Genomic DNA, 19,672 nt, shown 5'->3' with positions numbered 1-19,672 from the left:
TTTTTTATTGAAAATAAAAATAATAAAAAAATAATTCTCCCACACAGAATTTTGTCTTAATCATGCAGTGTCAATATTTGTGTTTGTTGTTTTAAATTTGACTTTCTCATAATCGATATGTATTTTTTCTGTGCTATTTTATTCGTTACATGTCAGCAAGTGAAAAATAAAATGCAAATATACTCCAGTACTGTAGTGGGCGATATCTGTCCACTGTTTTTTCAGATCTGGAGAATAGAAGAAGTCGTCCATAGAGCGGCATGATTATTTAACAGGTTCAATGTTTATTTAAAAATACAGTTTGCTTTATAATCTGTAGCTTTAGTCATTTTGTCCATCTCACCTTATGATTTCCGTTCGAGTAACTGAGATGTAAACATGTCAACGCTAGTGTTGGACAATGGCGCGTACTTCGCTAAAATCGGGTACAGTCATGAGAAAGTCAGGTATGGTGTTTTTATTATGCCTTTTCTCATCATGTAAGACACGTTACGTGGTTTCTAGCCGATATGGTAACCTTGTTACTGAATGTTTTCTTTTCTGTGTAGTGTTATTCCAAATAGCCAGTTCCGCACGAAGACCTCCAGGCTGAAAACATTCACTGCAAACCAGCTGGACGAAATCAAAGACCCGTCTGGACTCTTCTACATTCTCCCGTTTCAAAAGGTATCTCCATGATTCATATTAACACACGTTCTCTGCGATGAATATATGGAATTGTGTTTTATTTAATATATTTTTCTGCATGAACATCAGGGTTATCTTGTAAACTGGGATGTGCAGCGCAAGGTTTGGGATCATCTGTTTGGAAAAGAGATGTTTAAGGTACTTGAGTGAAATATTACACAATACCGGTTAATAAATGTACTCTATGATATGGAAGATTTTTTCCACCACTGAATTTAAATCCATATGATGAATTCTGACTTTTCCTTTTAAAATTAGGAAAGTTATAAACTGCTGTTCTGAAAGAATCTAACTCTTATTTGAATAAATAAAATAAAAATAGTAGGAAATCTGCTCGCAAACTGAATGGGAAAAACTAAGAAAAAATGCAAGACATTTACATCAGAATTGAGAGAATCAAATTCAGAAAAGCAAATGTAAACTCAGTTCCAAACTTATAAATAAAAAAAGATTAGATTCAGCTAAGTCCAAGGCACCGAAATGCAGCAAGTGCAGGATATTGGTATGAGTAGGGTCAGACAGAATCTGGATAAATTTTTGCCATTTCTGCGCCGATATGTTAAAAATCTGCAGATTTATGCAGAATTATTTTGGGAGTAATATAACTAAAATCTTAATAAATTTAATAAAGAAATACCTTTTTTAAGTTTTATTTAATGTTTACATTGCAAATCAAATTAGATCCACTTTATTTGTTAAATAAAGCAAGTCTCTCATACAATATATCTACTAAAAGACAGAAAATATTGCTTTACAAACTATATTGTAAATAAATCATACAAACATTTTCATATTAGTCAATTATATTACTAAAATTAATTTAAAAACTGAATAAATATAAATTTACACACATTTACACGAATAAATAAACCAAATTAATGATGTGCTTAAAATCTGCAGAAATCTGCGCACACAGATTTCGTGTGGGCCTATAAGTTATAAAATGCAATTATAGAAAATCTGCCGATATCTACAGATGGCTGGGCTATGAACCCTATATACAGGTCGTATTAACAATGAACTGAGATTAACAATAGATGAATATATGTACAGGTTTCTATTAATAATCAGAAGTTTGCAGATAGATAAGAACACACAGTAAATACAAATCTATACAGACAGAGGTTATGTACAATTCAAGATGAATTAGTGCAACGTAGTGCGATGAATATGTGCAATTTGAACTATGTAAATTTTAAGTAATAAATATTGCATTATTTATAGCGAGTGTAAGTTATGAGGGGAGTGTAGGGGGCTCTGGGGAAAAAGTCAGTCTGCTGGTTTTTGTCCGGGTGGAACTTAAAGTGCCTGCCAGAAAGCCAGATAGAAAACAGTGAGAAGGACTCCTCTTACCCTGAAGAATACTGAAATTATAAGAAAACAAAACTATTAGAAATAAAGTGATCATTTTTAGAGAAACAAGATAAAAAAGTACTGTTTGAAAGGGAAAAAAACTCAGAATTGCAAAAAGCAATTTATAAACTGTAAGATTTAAGCCTACAATTTCACTAATTGTAATAAACTCACTAATAAACTAACAATTGTGAGTTTACTGTCCTTCTTGCAATTCTAAAAAATAGTTGCAGTTCTGAAAACAAAACTAATCTGTGATGGAAACTGTCTTCCATAATAAATATATGAAGTCTTCATTCTCTACCCAATATTTTATTTACAGGTGGACTTTGCTGATACCAACATTGTGATCACTGAACCATACTTCAACTTTTGCTCAATTCAAGAATCCATGAATGAGATTTTATTTGAGGAATACCAATTCCAGTCAGCGCTCAGAATTAACGGTGAGTTCAGTGTAGCATAAAGCCTTCATTTAATTTTGTAGCAAAGTGAATTCAGTGCATCTGATGGCATAATTTATTTTTGCAGCTGGATCTTTGAGTGCTCATCGATACTTCCACGAGAATAACTCTGAGCTGTGCTGCATTGTGGTGGACAGTGGCTTCTCCTTCACACACATTGTTCCTTATTGCAGGGGAAGAAAAATGAAAGAGGGTATCTGCAGGTGAGTTCATAATGTCACAGATCTCACAAATTTTCCATGCACGTAACTAGGGCTGTGCAATTAATTGAAAATTTAGTATTTGATTTAAATTTCGGCTTCTAACGATTATGAAAAAACCTTAATTGAGATAAAACGATTGTAGCATCATATGCCGCCCTTTTCCTGTTGTAGACATTTGTTGCACGGCAAAGCTCAGTTTCACATGAAAATTACTAAAAGCATGTCCTGTAATGTAACATTTGCAGCACAGGATGCGCATCGTTCATTGATGTACATTCGAATCGTTCATGTTTTTAAAAGCGCGAATGAGACCGCATGCTGTTGTGTTGTGTGTCTCGGAGACGAGCAGAGCACACACATCTAAAGTCATCTCAATCTGACCGCTTTAATGGTCAAATAGGTGTCAGAGTGTGGTGTTGAGTGATTATTCATATTAACCCTCTTTTGTGTAATAACAAACAAGTTGAGAATCAAAAGACATGTGAAAGAAATCATATACCAGCAACGCACCGCTCTTAAAGTGACAGTGCGCAATAATTCTGCTGCCGACTGTTTTTAGCAATCAAACAACAAAAGGAGAAAAATCACTCACTCTTGACTGACAAAATTAATCACTCTTGACTGAAGGACTTTTGTAGCTATTAGTGTTTTTTTTTTTTCGTACAGTGAAGATGCTTAAAGCACAGTTTGTTTCATATTTTTATTCTATTGTATTTATTTTCGGTCCCACTTTATATTAAGTGGCCTTAACTAATATGCACTTACATAGGAATTAAAAGTTTGTTACAATGTACTTATTGTGTAAATACATGTATTTACTGTATACTTATGCTTGATTAAATACATGTATGTAATTACATCTGTAATTAACTTTTGTAGTTACATTTGTAAATACACTGTTGACCATCCCTTACACCTTGACCCACCCTTAAACCTACCCATGCCACCAAACCTGTCCATAACCCAACCTCTATCCCAACTCAAAAGCACCACAAGTGTTCTCAAATACATTATAAACACAGTAAGTACATTGTATTTATTTTTTTGATGTAAGTACAAAGTAGTTAAGGACACTTAATATAAAGTGGGACCTTATTTTCCTTTCCTTATTTACAGGGAGGAAAATAGCTTTGTATATATACAGTTGAAGTCAGAATTATTACCCCTCCTGATTTATTAGCGTCCCTTTTCCCCTAATTTCTGTTTAATGGAAAGATTTTTTTAACACATTTCTAAACATAATAGTTTGAATAACTAATTTCTAATTACTGATTTATTTTATCTTTGCTATGATGACAGCATATAATATTATACTAGATATTTTTCAAAGCATTCAGATTAAAGTGTGATTCAAAGGCTTAATTAGGGTAATTAGACAAGTCATTGTATATCAGTAATGCAGAAAATTAAAAATACTTATTGCTCAAGGGGGGCTAATAATAGTGACCTTAAGATAGGTTTCAAAATATTTAAACCTGCTTTTATTGTAGCCAAAATAAAACAAATAACACTTTCTCCAGAAGTAAAAGCATTATAGCAAATACTGTGAAAAATTCCTTGCTCTGTTAAAGTAAACTATATTAAAGTAATATATATATATTTTAAAAGTAAAAAATATGTTAAAGTAAAATATATATATTTCCCAAATAAACATAATTTGGGAAATATAATATATAAAAAAAAGATTTACAGGAGAGGAAATAATTTTGACTTCAACTGATAATGGTTTTGAGTAATCGTGATTATGATCTTTCCCCATAATCGAGCAGCCCTACATGTAACTGCAGTTTTCAAAAGAGAATTGTCGTTTTCATTAAGTATTTATATGCAAATAGTTTTTAAGTGATCTACACTGATGCTGAGTTAAACCGCATGAGCACATCTGAGAGAAAAGTCTGAATTGTGAGGAAATAGTCAAAAAATGCACAGAAAAAAAAAATCAGAAGTCATAATTTGAGGGAGAAAAAGACAGAATTGTGCGGTTAAAACACCAAATTGCAAGAAGTGCAATTGTTTAATAGAAATTTAAAACTGAATTGCTATACACACACACAATTGAGGGAAAAAAGTAAAATTACTCATTAGGCCATCACGAAATCTACAGACTTCCACCAATTTTTAGCCCATTATTAAGTCTATTTATTAACGTGTCTAAATGTGTGTACATTTATATTTATTCAGATTTTAAATTAATTTCAGTGATATTATTGACAAATGAAAATGTTCTTATGGTTTATTAGCTGAGAGCGGCGGGGAGTGTGCAAAGGAGGGGGCAATTTCATTTTAAGGGGGAACTTTCTCTCAGAGAGAAAAAAAGGCACGCGTTCAAGCACCCAAACCCTCTTCTGTATGTGCCTGTTGTTTGAAATGAAGTAAAATAAATAACTCTGCAAACAGAGATAAACCAACTCTGCCTTTACAGTTCAGTCTGCAGCTGCTCATTAACCCTTGAGTTCACTACATCAGTGGTCAGAAAAACGAGCACCACAGTTGTCATAAATCACAAATGATCAGTGTTTGCAATCATACTGTAAGTGACTTATTTTAGGTTTCAAATGCCAAAAGTAGTACCAGAACAACTCTTTACAGTTCATAAATCACACCACGGTTGTGAAAAGGGCAGTAATTATGTTAAGCATAATCAACAATGGGCTTACTTCATACAGTTTACACATTGTGTGCATAATTAGACATTTTGTGTTGTCTGTAACTGTAATTTTGCGGGTCAGTTTAGGACCATGGTCTGTTCACACTGCAAATCTGATATTGGCCACATTTATAACAACAATGTGAACAGCTATGCTAAAACATCAGATCTGAGAAAAAATCAGACTTGAGCAGTAAGCCTCGCAGTGTGAACATAGTCTCATATGAGAGACTTGCTTTGTTTACTATTTATATTATTATATATTAATTTTTTTTCCAAAATTCTGTGCAGAAATAGCTAAAGAATTGTCAGCAGATTCTGTCTGGCCCTTATCATTACTCATTGAATTTATTACCTCTAATACCTGTTTAGCATCCATAAATTTGGGTTTATAAAGAAGTCTGGGAACTCCCTTTCTTTGACTATCAAGTTTATAAGTATGTTTCTGAAACAATGATTTATGTCAGTATTCATTTACACTCATCTGTGAAAACTTTTTAAAATGCTGCATTTTGTGTACCAGGCCAGTACTCAAAACTGTGATTGTTGTGTAAACAGAACAGGCAAACGCCCCTTTTTTGCCTGAAAACATCGTCAAAACAAAACATTGCAAAGTTTTAGTAAAAGTCAGTGATGGGGACACTTTGATATTTTATTGAAAATCTGTTATGTACATTTGAAAACAGCTGCGTGTTTGTAAATTTGTCCCAGTGGCATTTCTAGTGTTAAACTCATTTATGTATACATCCAATAATTTTACAAATCTCTGAATAATTCCTAGAATAAATGTTGGAGGAAAACTGCTCACCAATCATTTGAAGGAGATCATTTCATACAGGTAAGCTCTCTACCATTTAAATAAGAAGATCGTTTGACGCTTCTTCTCCTTGAGTTTGTGTTAATGTGTATTTTAAAGGCAGCTGCATGTGATGGACGAGACTCATGTGATCAATCAGGTCAAGGAGGATGTGTGTTACGTGTCGCAGGATTTCTACAAGGACATGGAGATTGCACAGTATGGTTATTGCATTCACAAGTTATTAAAAGTTGGGTTATAGACTAACAGGGTGTTGAAGTATTAGAACAATTAAAGTGTAATACAGCTTTAAAAAAAATCTCAATACAATGGAATGTCTTGTTGAAATTATATTTTCCTTGAGGTAGAACAAAAAACTTACAGATTTTTATGGCTTTTCTGAATATACTGACTAAATCATTTGGTTGACATTTAAAAGAGTTTACGTTTCACAAACGTTGAGTTAAAAATAGATACTTGGCTTTACTATGCTTTGATTATATGTATGGAGTTCACTTTTGTCAAAGTAATGCAAACAAACAAACAAAAAAATTCTCCTTAAAGGTGCTGTATGTATGTTTTTGACTCTTCTAAAGCATAAAAAACATTATTGTTTATCCAAAAAACAATGCTAAAGTCAGTTATTCTGGTTTGAAAATGTGCTCTGCATGCAAAAAACATCTGTCTTTGTTTTGGTCACTAACCTAGGGGTCTCAAACTCAATTTACCTGGGGGCCGCAGGAGGCAAATTCTAAATAAGGGATTTTACAAAAAAAAAGTTCTCAAATGTCATTATTAACAGTTTTAATTATTTCTTCTGAACATGAAGTGTCCTGAACATTAATAGAACATTGAGTGAAGATTATGAACCGTTCTTCTGAACATGGCATCTTTTGCCTACTTCTTGCTGCCAGAGACTTGACAGTGCTTCTTCTCACAAATCTGAACCACATTTGGCTTTAGAGCAGAAGCAGTTGAGACCCTCAGTATGGCTTGAAGATGATCATCATTAAGTCTAGACCTGTACTTTGACTTATTGAAGTCCAAGGGAAAAAAGTGGGGGAACTCACTCAAAACTTCCATTCCCTCACCTAAAAAAAAGGCGCATATATGTATAAATAAAACACCCCCACCCCACTCCAGTCACATCAGTCTGTACCAGTCTGTATCTACCTATAATATATAAAAGATGCAGGGCAGGCACGTGCACACATAGGGCTCAACCTGTGCAGAGCACATGCCCTTTTTAGTCTTTCATAGAAAGTGCCCTTCCAAAATGATCAAAAGTGCCCCCGCGACGCGACACACCCTCGGTCCCGCCCTTCAGTAGGCGCGCGATAACACCGCTCTTGAGTACGCGCGCGAATACACAGCTGATCAAAACGGGCGCGACAACGCGCATTGAGTGACAAGCGCGCTGTGTACAGATAGAATCAGCGGAGCGGGGAGTGCTCTCTCTCCCCGCTCCGCTGATTCTGTCAGTGTACAGCGGTCGGCGCGGGCCACAAAATATTGAACTGAGGGCCGCAAATGGCCCGCGGGCCGCGAGTTTGAGACCCCTGCTTTAACCCATCCAATGCCAGTTTAGCCAATTATATTTCTGCTCCCCCTGCTGCCTTGGTGGAAAACCGTGTACTTTATTCATTCATTCAGTCAGGAAGGCTCTCAAAGTATTCGTCCGTGACTAAAATGCGACCACCGATGGACAGTATCACACTCAAAATGAGAGGCAGATTCAAAGTTCCACATGAAGTGGTTAATTAATTAGCAAATAATATCATTTTTACAAACAGAATTATTAGTTGAGCAGGTTACATTGTAACCTTGTGCCCTAACAACATGCTGTGTGACGAGATTTGCAGTGATAAGCAATTTGGCTCTTTGCACCAGACAAAACACGACAGAAATTTAAATGCAGCCATTTAGAAGCACACAATATATATGCAAACTCACTGCACTCCAACAAAATAGTAAGGTTTAAAATCTAATTAATGCATATTAAACTTCTTCAACGTTGGTAAATGTACATGCTGAATCACTGATATTAGTTGGTATATTAGTCACAGTTCTAAAGTTCAATTTCAAACACTTTTGTTTTTAAGATCTGAGGTTGAACTATCTGCTGCTGCTTTCAGTAGTATGGCAGTAAATGTCATGTAAACTGGCATTCAAACTCGCATTGTTTGCATTTTACAGTGAATAAAGCACATGAGGTGTACCTGAGGTGATTTATTGTCAGTTTATCTCGTTTTTAACCCATGAGAAATAGAAGTCTTTTCTAAAATATAAATTTCAGGTGTGGGTTAGGACAAAAACCTCTTTTAATATGGAGAGTATTCCTTCTATCCTGTGCCGTTGCTTTTATTTAGAGCTCTATTTAAATTTTAGGCTCAATAGTCGGGCACACTTGATAGTCAGGTTGATGTCGTCAATCTGGCAACCTGTGCTTGCATGTGTTTTGAACCAGGAGATGCCTAGTTCAACCACAGGGTATCAAACTTGCATACTGCACCTTTAATAAAAATGTATTCAGCAAGGACATATTAAACTGCTATTTATGTATGTAGATGTGTGTGAAATATGATTCTTTCTGGTGATTTACAGATTAAAAGGCGAAGATAATACAGTGATGAAAGACTATGTGCTGCCAGATTTCAGCTCCATCAAAAAGGGATTTTGCAAGGTAAGCATTTTAGTGCATTCCAAAGTCTTGTCCAACAGCATTTAACGGTAAAATTGTTAGCAAGTAGAAAACCAATCACTGAACAAATTCAAACCCTAAGAATTAAGAGCACCGAAACATCTCTGCTCTATTTATTGAATTATAAAGTTAGAGAGAATTATAACTCAAAATTGAGTTGGCAGATATGTTTTAACCCACTGAAACAGTTTATCTGACTGAAAGAACAGCCTGCTTCAGTTCTGACACCTTGTGGACAAACTAAGCAGTGCAAAAACAAATCAAAGTGCAGTAATTGATACACAAGCATAACAACTTAAGTATACTGTTGTCTTGTATGGGATGTGAAATCTCAAACAGGGTATCCAGTTTTACCATTTTCTGTTTACTTCTGGTGTCCCGCAGCCTCTAGAGGAGATGAATTTCACAGGCAAATACAAGACTGGGGAGCAGATTTTGCGGCTCACCAATGAGAGGTTTGCTGTCCCGGAGATGCTCTTTCACCCCTCTGACATTGGCATTCAGGAGATGGGCATACCTGAAGCTTTGGTCAACTCCATTAACAACATGCCAGAAGGTACATGCCATCCCATTGGGTGTTTTTGAGGTTTAAATTTCTCTAATATATGCCTATTTTTGTATGTCCAGAAATGCAGCCCCATTTCTATAAGAACATTGTTCTTACTGGCGGCAACACTTTGTTCCCTGGATTCAGAGATCGGGTTTATAAAGAAGTCCGGGCTCTCGCTCCAGTTGAATATGATGTTTCTGTCGTCTTGCCAAATAAGTATGTTTCCGAAATAATGATTTATGTCAGTTTTGTCTGAAGGTTTACTGAATTTTTTTTTTATCTCATTTTTATTCTCAGCCCTATTTGCTACTCATGGGAAGGCGGAAAGTTGTTGGCAGAAAACCCTGACTTTGAAGAGATGGCGGTCACCCGAGATGATTATGAGGAAAATGGACATTATATATGCGAGGAGAAGTTTGATATTTGACCTGTGTTGCGATTATGTCTTTGGGTACAGAAAATCTGAACACTGCACAGGTTTTGTTTGAAACTAAGGTGTACATTGGCATATTTTTTCATTGCACTCATTATTATTCAATAGTTAGCCTGTTTGATTTTCAATATAGCTTTGTATTAAGAAACTTTTTTTGTATGAAAATAATGTGAACTGGAGAAATAAAAATGTTTTTTTTTTACCCTTTTGTTGGTTAAAAATGTATGTACTTATATAATTAAGTCTATTTAACGACAAAGCAAGCAACTTGTTTTAAGGTTTTGGGATTTTTAAAAGTGTTTCAATGTAAAGAAAACCTCCAAAATACACTCAATCGTTTGTTTGCCATACTTTACCCATTTGTGTCTTTATATTTAATTTAAAATGCATATTTAAAGAAAAAAAGCTCCTGCTCTAAGCTATAAATCTCCACTTAAACATCAACTAGGAACAGGTTTCTGCATTGGAATATTTTCATTCATAATGATGATAGTGCCTGATGAATACATCATTCATCAAAAAAAGTTAACTCTTAGTAAAACAACAACAAATCTTTATTTTTATGCACCGTCTTGTCTTAGTATATTACGTAATTATTGTATAATAAAAACTGTGTTTTGGATGTGTGCGTCACGTGACCTCGCGCGGAATACACCAGCTCGCGCTCAAAGTAAAAGCGGCGGGAAAGAAGATTCAGTCCGCACTGCCGCTAATCATTTGTGCTCGTTTGTGTAAATAAAAGTTTGCCAATAATTTAAAATAATTAACAACTCGTAAAACCCTTACGGTAAAAATATACTTTAGCGAAGTGATTTGGGTGCTTTTCCTGACTGGAGTTAATCGATACCCGTGGAAAGATAACGTGAGGTAAGAAACACGGTTCTGTGAAGAAGATAAATATCGTCTGTTCAGGCGCGTACGTTATATGTGCAGAAATATAATTTCATATAACCTCTGGCGTCTGATTTAAATTAACATTCAATTTCAATGATTTGATTAACAGGTGGGGGTTTGTTTGTTGGATTATTATTAATAATATTAGTAGCATTAAAACGCAAAAGACTCCTTAAAAACCGAGAGAATGGCCGCTGCAGGCAGAAAGCAGAACAAGAAGACCAAACATACTGACGGTGTGGTGACAGACCTGAAGGCGTTTGACTTCACCGTTCTGGAGGAAAAGAAAGAAAGCGGATCTGACGAAGACACGAGAGATGATGGTCTGTAACTTACGTCTTTTCAAGTATGTTTTTAAATACGAAAACTATACTTAAAATAATTGGCTGTGTTGTTTTTATTTTACCCTTGTGTGCTGTCGGGATGTTTTCATCCGCTCGGGGTGATATTTAAGTCTCGCAGTGATTTTTAGTGATAATGTTACATCACTTTTTGACATTTTTGTAAAATGTATATAACGTATTTGACATATTTTGAAATTTATCAAAAGCGTCAGCAATACTTCTGAGCATATTTACTAATGTTACCCCTTTGTTATGTTATTGGCTGTTGTCCCCATTCATTATAATGACATTTTTTGATTGCAAAGCCATGAAACAGTATAATTGTGCTATCTTAATTTTTGCTGGTTTTTCTTGTTGGGAAGAGGTAAAATTTGTCATTTTATAAATAGTTACAGTTTAAAAAAAAAAGTAGATTCTTGCTTTTATATAGAGTATTTTGTGTGTGTGTGAGAGAGAGAGGACCTTTAATAAATGCAAATAAAATTTGTAACAAAATATAAATGAGTAATATGAGATTTATTTAAAACAGATGATGATAATAGATGATTTTGAAATAAAGATAAGTGATATGTTTGAATTTTGTTACTCCAATTAGAAACTCCAATCATTGACAAGCTGAGCAAGAAAAGATCTGCAGATACGTTTGACGATGAATTAAATAGTGGTGTGGGGTGAGTAGAACAATACATAAGTTTAGACAAAGTTATAAAAATCCTTTGGATAGAAAGAAATGATAATTTGCTGACTTTAATCTCAGGAATGAGGTTCAAAGTATGCTGGAAAGATTTGGTGGTAAGTGAAGTTAACAAAAGCATATAGCCTGTTTTAAATAGTTTCATATGTAAAAACAAAACATGATTAATTGTCTATTTAGCGGACATCAGCAAGGCCATGCAGACCAAAAGGAAACGCCTGGAGGTTCTCACCAAAAATTCCTTAAAGGGCAGCACTCAGAAACTGGAGCAGATGTGGAAAACCCAACAGAATCAGAGGTGAATGAAAGACAGGTGTGGAAAATGCCACTTTAGGATATTCAGAAACATAAATGTGTACGTGTTTGTGTTTTCTTGCAGGCAGAAGCTGACCCAAGATCATTCCCAGCAGGTGTTTTCTGTGCTGCAGCAGTGGGAGAGCGACGTCCTGAAATCCGAGGAGCAAGAGGAGAAACTCAATGTGAGACTTTTCACACATACTAAATAAAGATGTCAATTTTCACTAGGCATTGACCTGCTGTCTTCATTAGTTTCAAAAACACAGATTTTTGTACAAATTAAAATAGCATCTTCCGGTACCTTTTTTTTTTTTTTTGCTAGTGATACTGTTGTCCTAAAAAGCTAAAGAAAAATTAAATTAAGTGAATAAAAAAATCTTACACATACCATTGGAATGATTTAGCAGAAAATTTTGGCAGTTGTAAAACCTTTTCCAAACCACGGTATATTTTGAAAATGGTTATATCGTCCCATGCCTAATTTCCACAATCACTTAATGAATTAAATGTGAACCTTAATAATGCAGGATGTTTACTTAAAAGGATATGTCAACTAAAAGGAAAATGTACAGCATCAAGTGGTTCTAAACCATGCATGTATTTAGGAGTCATTTATGCAAAATGCATATTTGCATCTAAAAACTCTAAACACAGCGCTCAGGAATAGTTTTAAACAGTTGGCATGTTAACTTGCTTCAGTAAACAAAGCCTGCAATGCTTGCCCTGCCTTAAAGCTCTTCTGATTGGCCCACTGCTCTTGAACTAAATGCGAATGGATTGGTTAGTATCAGCTGTCAATCACTCAGTCAATGCCTTCCTTCAGATGACAGAGTTACAGCCGCGAAAATGTAAAGGTCTGGGTATAAAAGAATAAAAATAACACTAACAGATTTGTTTTAGAAACCACCTAAAGTTTCAAATGATGGCACATCTGATCAGTGATCATGGTGAATGGTAATCCACCATTTACACTTTTCGAAGAGTGGATAAAAGGCTTAAAGTCTGCTATGAAATAATATAATGATGATAAACATACAGCATAAATAAACATAATTTACTGTGGTTGTTAGGTGCTGAAAAAGCTGAAAAATGCACATTAAAAGTGCTTGAAAAGTGCTGGAATTTGAAGTTGGAAAAAGTGTAGGAACCCTGCTTTATGAATTTCTTTCTCCTATTGAACACAAAAGAAGATATTTTGGATAAAGCTGAATACCTGTAACCATTGATTAAGAAGTAGGAAAAACAAATAATATGCAAGTCAATGGTTCCAGCTTTCTTCAAAATCTCTACTTTTGCGTTCAACAAAAGAAAGTCAGAATAAGTAAGAGTAAACCATAAGGTTGGGTGACTTTAAGTTACCTATTTGTCTAATTTTACTTCGAGTACATTAGAGCTGCACGATTCTGGCTAAAATTTTTTTTTGCCTAAAATAGATTTTCTTACAATTCTGTAGATGTAAAATAAAGGTCAATATAAGTGGGCTATTATTATTGTTATTCTCAAACAGGTGGTAAAACAGCAATAGGCTATGTGTAAGTTGACCATTCGTTAAAAAAAAAAAATTTGTGCAGAGAATGGTGGACTTGAACAGACTTAAGATTTGTCCTGGTCATTAATGCTGATGATAAGTCTGATGTTGAATTATTGTGTTTGAGACATATGCTTACAATCTGTCATTTTCTGCTTAAAATCTGTCACTGACGTGATTTTTGTGATAACAGAAGACTGGGAGGGTATTTTTGCATTTCTCCGGGTTTTGGATCCTTTTTGAGCTGGAATCAGTCAGCTACATCATTCCAACAATGTGTGCGCTTTCAGTTTTATTTTTTGACTGCTAAGAGCGGTTCACTTCCCGCGCGGCTCCCAAACAATTACTCTGTGCCACAAACTGAATGTTATTTACAACTGTATCACCTGTTATTCACAGCCTATGCAGGTTCTGTTCACTAAAGTAGACTTCATTAGTTGACTTAGAGGCACGCGCGCGCCCACCCTCTGGTAACAGCTGTTGGTCAGCTCAGGTCACATGTGATTTTGCAGTCGCAAATACATTACATGAAGACAGAAATGACATTTTTTAGGTGAATTATATCTTATAAATACAGCATGTTACTCTTTCAACACCATTTGGAGGTGTCCACGTTGCTGAACAACGTATGTAAAATAATGTGAAGACTTGTGCAGCCACGATTGCTTCTCTCCTGAACTTGAAAATATGATTGACAGAATCGTAGAAGCGCTGGATTAAGATCGTCTAGGGGGTCGAATCGAGATTGCGATCTTTTTACGATTAATTGGGCAGCTCTAGGGTACATGTAGGTAATAAATACACATATTTTACCTATTTTCAGACTCCCCCAACCGCCGCAATCAGCAGCCTGTGCATAATCATGATTCAAGCAAAGGTGATTCTTAGTTTGACTTTTCGTTGACCATCTACTCTTCACTGTTGATCAGAATCCAAATCGGAATCGGTATTATTGCCAAGTGTGCTTACCAAGTGTGCCGCAAGCCTACGTTTGAGTGAAGGTTTCGGCCGTTAGATCGCCCCCTGGGGGCTGGCTGCAGTACAAGTCATAAAGCCCGCCTCCTCCGTGTTAATGAAGGAGACTTGAGCCCAAATAAAAAAAAAAATTACACTTGCAATAAAATGTCCCGAAAGATAGTTCTGGTCGATTAAGGCACTGGTTATTGTGCTGAAATAGGTGCAGATCTTCATTTTTGTAAACAGTTTGTTTTTAGCAGTAATTTAATGCTGGGCGTGTCATCGTGATTGACAGCTGTGATTGACAGTTTCTCAAAGCGCGGCGTCTGAGCTTCGGCAGGAGACTGAAGTAGACTGAAATGTTATTATTTGATTTCTGTGTTATTTTACCATGACAAAATGAGTTCAGCAGTAAACTATAGTTTCTGACATACATGATCCTGGTGGAACACTGTTTATTCGCTAAGTTCAGGGCTTTTTTCGGGCTTTATTAGTTTGCTGATACACGCCTAGCCACCCAGATAGCAAAACACAGTTCCGGCTAGATTCTCGCCTGCCGGAGACTTATCTCTTAGAGCTCAGACTGACTAATGTTACCTCTGCTGGACCTACTCCGGATGCCTGGACTCACTACCCAATTCCAGCCCGAGTCAATCGAGCCAGATGCGGCGGCCGAGCGAGCAGGCGCTGCCGCATGCGAGCCGGAATCAGCCCGCGACGCCGCGAGTAAGTTATGTGTTGCGGCCTGGAGCTGGCGCGATTGAATATATAAAACCCTCATATTTGTTAACGTTATTACATCCATTTGTGTTGATATGACAGCAAACGCATGCTGAGAAGTTCGGGGGGCGTAGTTGATTTTACATAAAGCGTTTGATTGGAAGCTCGACTCTGCTCATTTTCGCGGCTCCTCCTCTGGCTCCATCAGACAATCCTTCTGCGCATGTCTGGCTCCAATTTCAGCAGTCTTTTGCGACAGTTTGTGCCCGTCAAGCAGGCGTTTTGCCCTCAAGGCGTTCAATGGGAAAAAGGGCTGTCGCGTCGTCCATATTTTTTACAGTCATTGGTGCTTACACATACAAGGAATTTGTTTTTGCTTCAGAAGCTTCCAGTGACAGGGCTTGACAATAAGGAATGCCAGATGGCCCGGGGCCTGCATGTGAGATGCTTGGGCTAGTTCACAGAATGGTTACTGGCCCGATCAGCCCAGTGCTGCCTTGTCACAAAAGTTTGGCTGTGACTGTCTGTCAATCTTAAGGTGCTTTAACACTTAGATGTTTCTTTTGGAATCGGTTTTGTTTCCCCGCGGTTAGCACGGTTTGTTTGGCATATGTGAGTCCAGCAATCAGGCTCTGATCCGCGCCAAATCAGTTGGTCCAAGATTGCCTTAATGAGATGTTCTCTGCTCGATAGAGCTGATCGATTGTAGTAGGAAAGCAAAACGGTCTAACGAACCCGGCTATATCACATATGTGGCTATTACACAATCAGAATACACTTACAGTATGATTGTGTAATAGCCACATATACGGCTATATGAAGAGAGAATGATAAGCAGGGCGAGATGTCATTCTTTCCGGCAAATGTGCGCTTCATGTCTAATACGAAAGTGAAAGCATGCTGAAATATTAACGAGAGCTGTTAATCCGTTAGGAAAAGTTACCATCTAATAATTTTTCCATATTTTAATCTTATGTGGTATTAGGCCTATTGTTTTGTTCATTTCTGCACTGACAGCTTAAAAGATCAACATTGATCTGCTTCATGATCTGACTGCAGTCTTGCTTCATCTATTTCTCTCAATAATTTAAGCCTTTAATGCATAATTCTAGTCAACGTTTCTTTAATAGATTGATTAATTCAATAGATAGATATATAGATTTTTACAAAAACTTGACAACTGAAATGAGGCTCTGCATGAGAGAGTCTGACCTCTGATTTTTATTTGGTGACTATGTCTGGGTGTAAAAATTAAAGTGCACATTTTCACTTATTTTATACACTACTGGTCAAAAGTTTGGGGTCAGCATAATTGTTAAATGTTTTAAAATCAGCTTCTTCTGCTCACCAAGTCTACATTTATTTCATCATAAATATAGTACAAATTGTAAAATTGTGATCTGTTATTGCACTATAAAATATCTACTTAAAAGTAGTTTATCATTTAATTGAATCATTGATTCCAGGGATTTTAAAGATGAATTATCAGCTTCATTACTCCAGTCTTCAGTCTCTTGATCCTTTAGAAATCACTCTAATATTAATTGTTGTTGTTATTATTATTATTATTATTATTATTAATGGTAAAAATAATAAAAGCAATAATGTCTAGAGTAATAATTTTATTTGCAACTGCATACAATAAGAATGCAGTTAATTAGAAGTGTAATAAATATTTAACAACTAAAAAAACTTTTACATTTAATGAACTTGATGAACTGAATAATTTTCCTTTTAAAAAAACATGAAAAAAAAATAAAATAAAACTGACACCAAATTCAATTATGTTTGGCTTTTGAAACATTATTTAAATATTGTATGTGGCTAAGAAATAGCTATTTCTGACATGACGGACAAGATTTTGCCCATTCTGACTAGCTGTTTTCTATCTGTTAGAAAGCCGGTGATCCGTTGACAGACAGAGCTTGGAACATCTGAATTTCTGGTTTTGAACTTTAGAATATTGAATTTGATGTTCTATATTTCTTCATTTTGAAAACTTGAAACTGTATTTCTTTAAACCCAATATCTGCAGTCTATGAATTCAGAACAAAAAAAATCAGAATTTTGAAAATGTCAGATCATTAATAATCTGCTCTGGCGATTGAACTGATTCTAGGGGTGCTGTCACCCCACAACAAGAAGGTCACTGGTTCGAGCCTCGGCTGGGTCAGTTGGCATTTTTGTGTGGAGTTTGCACATTTTCCCTGCTTTCGTGTAAGTTTCCTCTGGGTGCTCCGGTTTCCCACACAAGTCCAAAGACATGCGGTACAGGTAAATTGGGTTGGCCAAAAAAATTGTCCGTAGTGTATGTGTGCGAATAAGTGTGTATGGTTGGTTCCCAGTGATGGGTTGCAGCTGGAAGGGCATCTGCTGTGTAAAACATATGCTGGATAAGTTGTTGGTTCATTCCGCTGTGGAGACCCACTTTTATTAAAGGAACTAAGCCGTAAAGAAAGTGAATGAGTGAATGATTTAAAACTATGCATGTCAATGACGTCCAGCCATGCCAATTGACCCTAGATAAGGTGTTTCCATTTAAAAGATTAGTTAGCCACCAATTAATCATTGTCATGGCTAATACAAAATACAGCCCCAAAGTTTTCCAACTTGCAAGGTGTCATTTTGGGGCACTGCATCAAGCTAAGGAATGTTCTTTGGATTAAGGGTTTTGTGAAATGAATTTTTAAGGATATCTAGCGGTCATTTCGAGATATTTGACGTTACCAACCATCTCACACTTTGACTTTGAACCTCTTAATTTGTTTCCACAGAATTTGTTTCGCCAGCAACTGAAGCTTTTCCAGCAGGCAAGGGTTGTGCAAAAGCAAAAGATAAAAACCATCAATGACCTGCATGAGCAGTTCGTCAAGGTCATTAGCACTTTATTTGTGTCAAATTGAACCAAGTGCTTTGATTTTTTTGGCTGACCAGGCAAACTCTTTCATTTCTGCAGAACATAGAGGAGATGGAGAAAAGCCATGAAGCTTTCCTGCAGGGCACGCAGATGGAGCTTCGGAAGGAAATGGCTCTTCTGCAGAAGAAGATTATGATGGACACAGTAAGTGCGCTAATGAAAGTCTATATATTTTAAAATCAGCTTTATGGCTAAAAATAGACTTGCACTATAATGAGACATATATGCTATATTTTCAGGATGGTTTAAGCAGGCATTTACAAAAACAACTATTTTTACCTAATATTATATTATATGTTCATTATATGTATATGTACAATTAAAGACAAATATTTCCCAAATGATATTTAATGGAGAGATTAATTCAGCACATTTTTAAGTATAGTTTTAATAACTATTGTCTTTTGTCTTTATTATGATGACAGCACATCATTTTATACTAGTTATATTGAAAAATGCTAGTACTTATCTTAAAGTGCAATTTAAGCCAATAGAATCTATTGTAGCCAATAGAAATTATTTATATATAATTATTTTTTTAATCCAGCCAGTCTAAAAGAAATATTACTTTCTCAAAAGAAATATATAGGTAATAAATAGGAAATACTGTTAAAATGTCCTTGGTCTGTTAAACATATTTTGGGAAAATGTGAAAAATTATTTCAAAAATAATATATACATTTCACAGTTGATGACAGTAATCATTTTGTCATCAACTGTATGTAAGGATGAATTCATGTGCATTCAGCATTTATAAATTTTCACTTATTTTTATTTTACAGCAACAGCAGGAGATGGCCACTGTCCGCAAGTCTCTTCAGTCCATGCTGTTCTGAACATGTCTTTCTGACGTGACTTTAACTTCTGTTCTGCTAGGAAGATTTCTTTTTTGATTATGAGTTTATAAGTTATCTCTCTCTTTTAAATCAGTTTATTTGTTTAATTTAACAATTGGAGCTGTTGCAGTATATGTAATTATTCTAATATATGCTTACATGTACATGTATTTTTAATTCCATTTTAAGAATAAAGATCCAATTTAATTCAGTTTCCCTTTCCATGTTCTGGAATTTTCTATTTATACTAAATATTTTGGTGGACATATTTAATTTTATGTCTTTTTTTATAATAATCTATTGAAATTGCAAGCAATATAAAGTCTTAAATTATATATTTTACAATTAAAACGTTTATTAATATATATATATTATATTAACAATAATTTACAATCATATTTAAAAAATAGTGTAAAACGATAAGTAACAAAAAATCCTTTTTTTATTACATTGTTTACGATTTTTATATAATTTGAAAATATGCAAAAGCACTTATGATTACCATTTATAATGGTAAATAACAATACAAAATGTTATAAAATGCAGAATAGGCATTAATAAAATATATTTAAAAACCAAATAACGTTAATGGTTATGACAATAGGCTGTTAAAAAAATATGGATGACTTTACAAAAAAAAACTGCTGAAAA

The 19,672-nt window shown here is 35.2% G+C and overlaps 2 protein-coding genes across 2 annotated transcripts; both read left to right on the top strand.

Moving 5' to 3' along the window:
• Positions 1-236: 236 nt before the first annotated feature.
• Positions 237-10,189, top strand: actr6 (actin related protein 6). Its single transcript, NM_199696.1, is given in 11 exon segments — positions 237-446; positions 549-666; positions 757-825; positions 2,363-2,486; positions 2,572-2,707; positions 6,136-6,192; positions 6,271-6,369; positions 8,755-8,833; positions 9,236-9,407; positions 9,479-9,617; positions 9,699-10,189. Coding segments are annotated over 11 exon segments (1,191 nt in total). The 5' UTR covers positions 237-378; the 3' UTR covers positions 9,829-10,189.
• A 327-nt stretch (positions 10,190-10,516) lies between these two features.
• sycp3 (synaptonemal complex protein 3) lies at positions 10,517-19,232 on the top strand. Its single transcript, NM_001040350.1, is given in 9 exon segments — positions 10,517-10,701; positions 10,838-11,051; positions 11,668-11,743; positions 11,830-11,864; positions 11,947-12,064; positions 12,146-12,245; positions 18,043-18,141; positions 18,225-18,329; positions 18,968-19,232. Coding segments are annotated over 8 exon segments (723 nt in total). The 5' UTR covers positions 10,517-10,701; positions 10,838-10,915; the 3' UTR covers positions 19,022-19,232.
• The last annotated feature ends 440 nt before the right edge of the window (positions 19,233-19,672 follow it).

Source organism: Danio rerio, chromosome 25, assembly GCF_049306965.1.
Source record: "Danio rerio strain Tuebingen ecotype United States chromosome 25, GRCz12tu, whole genome shotgun sequence".
NCBI classification, from domain to species: Eukaryota; Metazoa; Chordata; class Actinopteri; order Cypriniformes; family Danionidae; genus Danio; species Danio rerio.
The sequence above is the reverse complement of the archived record's forward strand: the minus strand, read 5'-3'. Positions and strand labels throughout refer to the sequence as shown.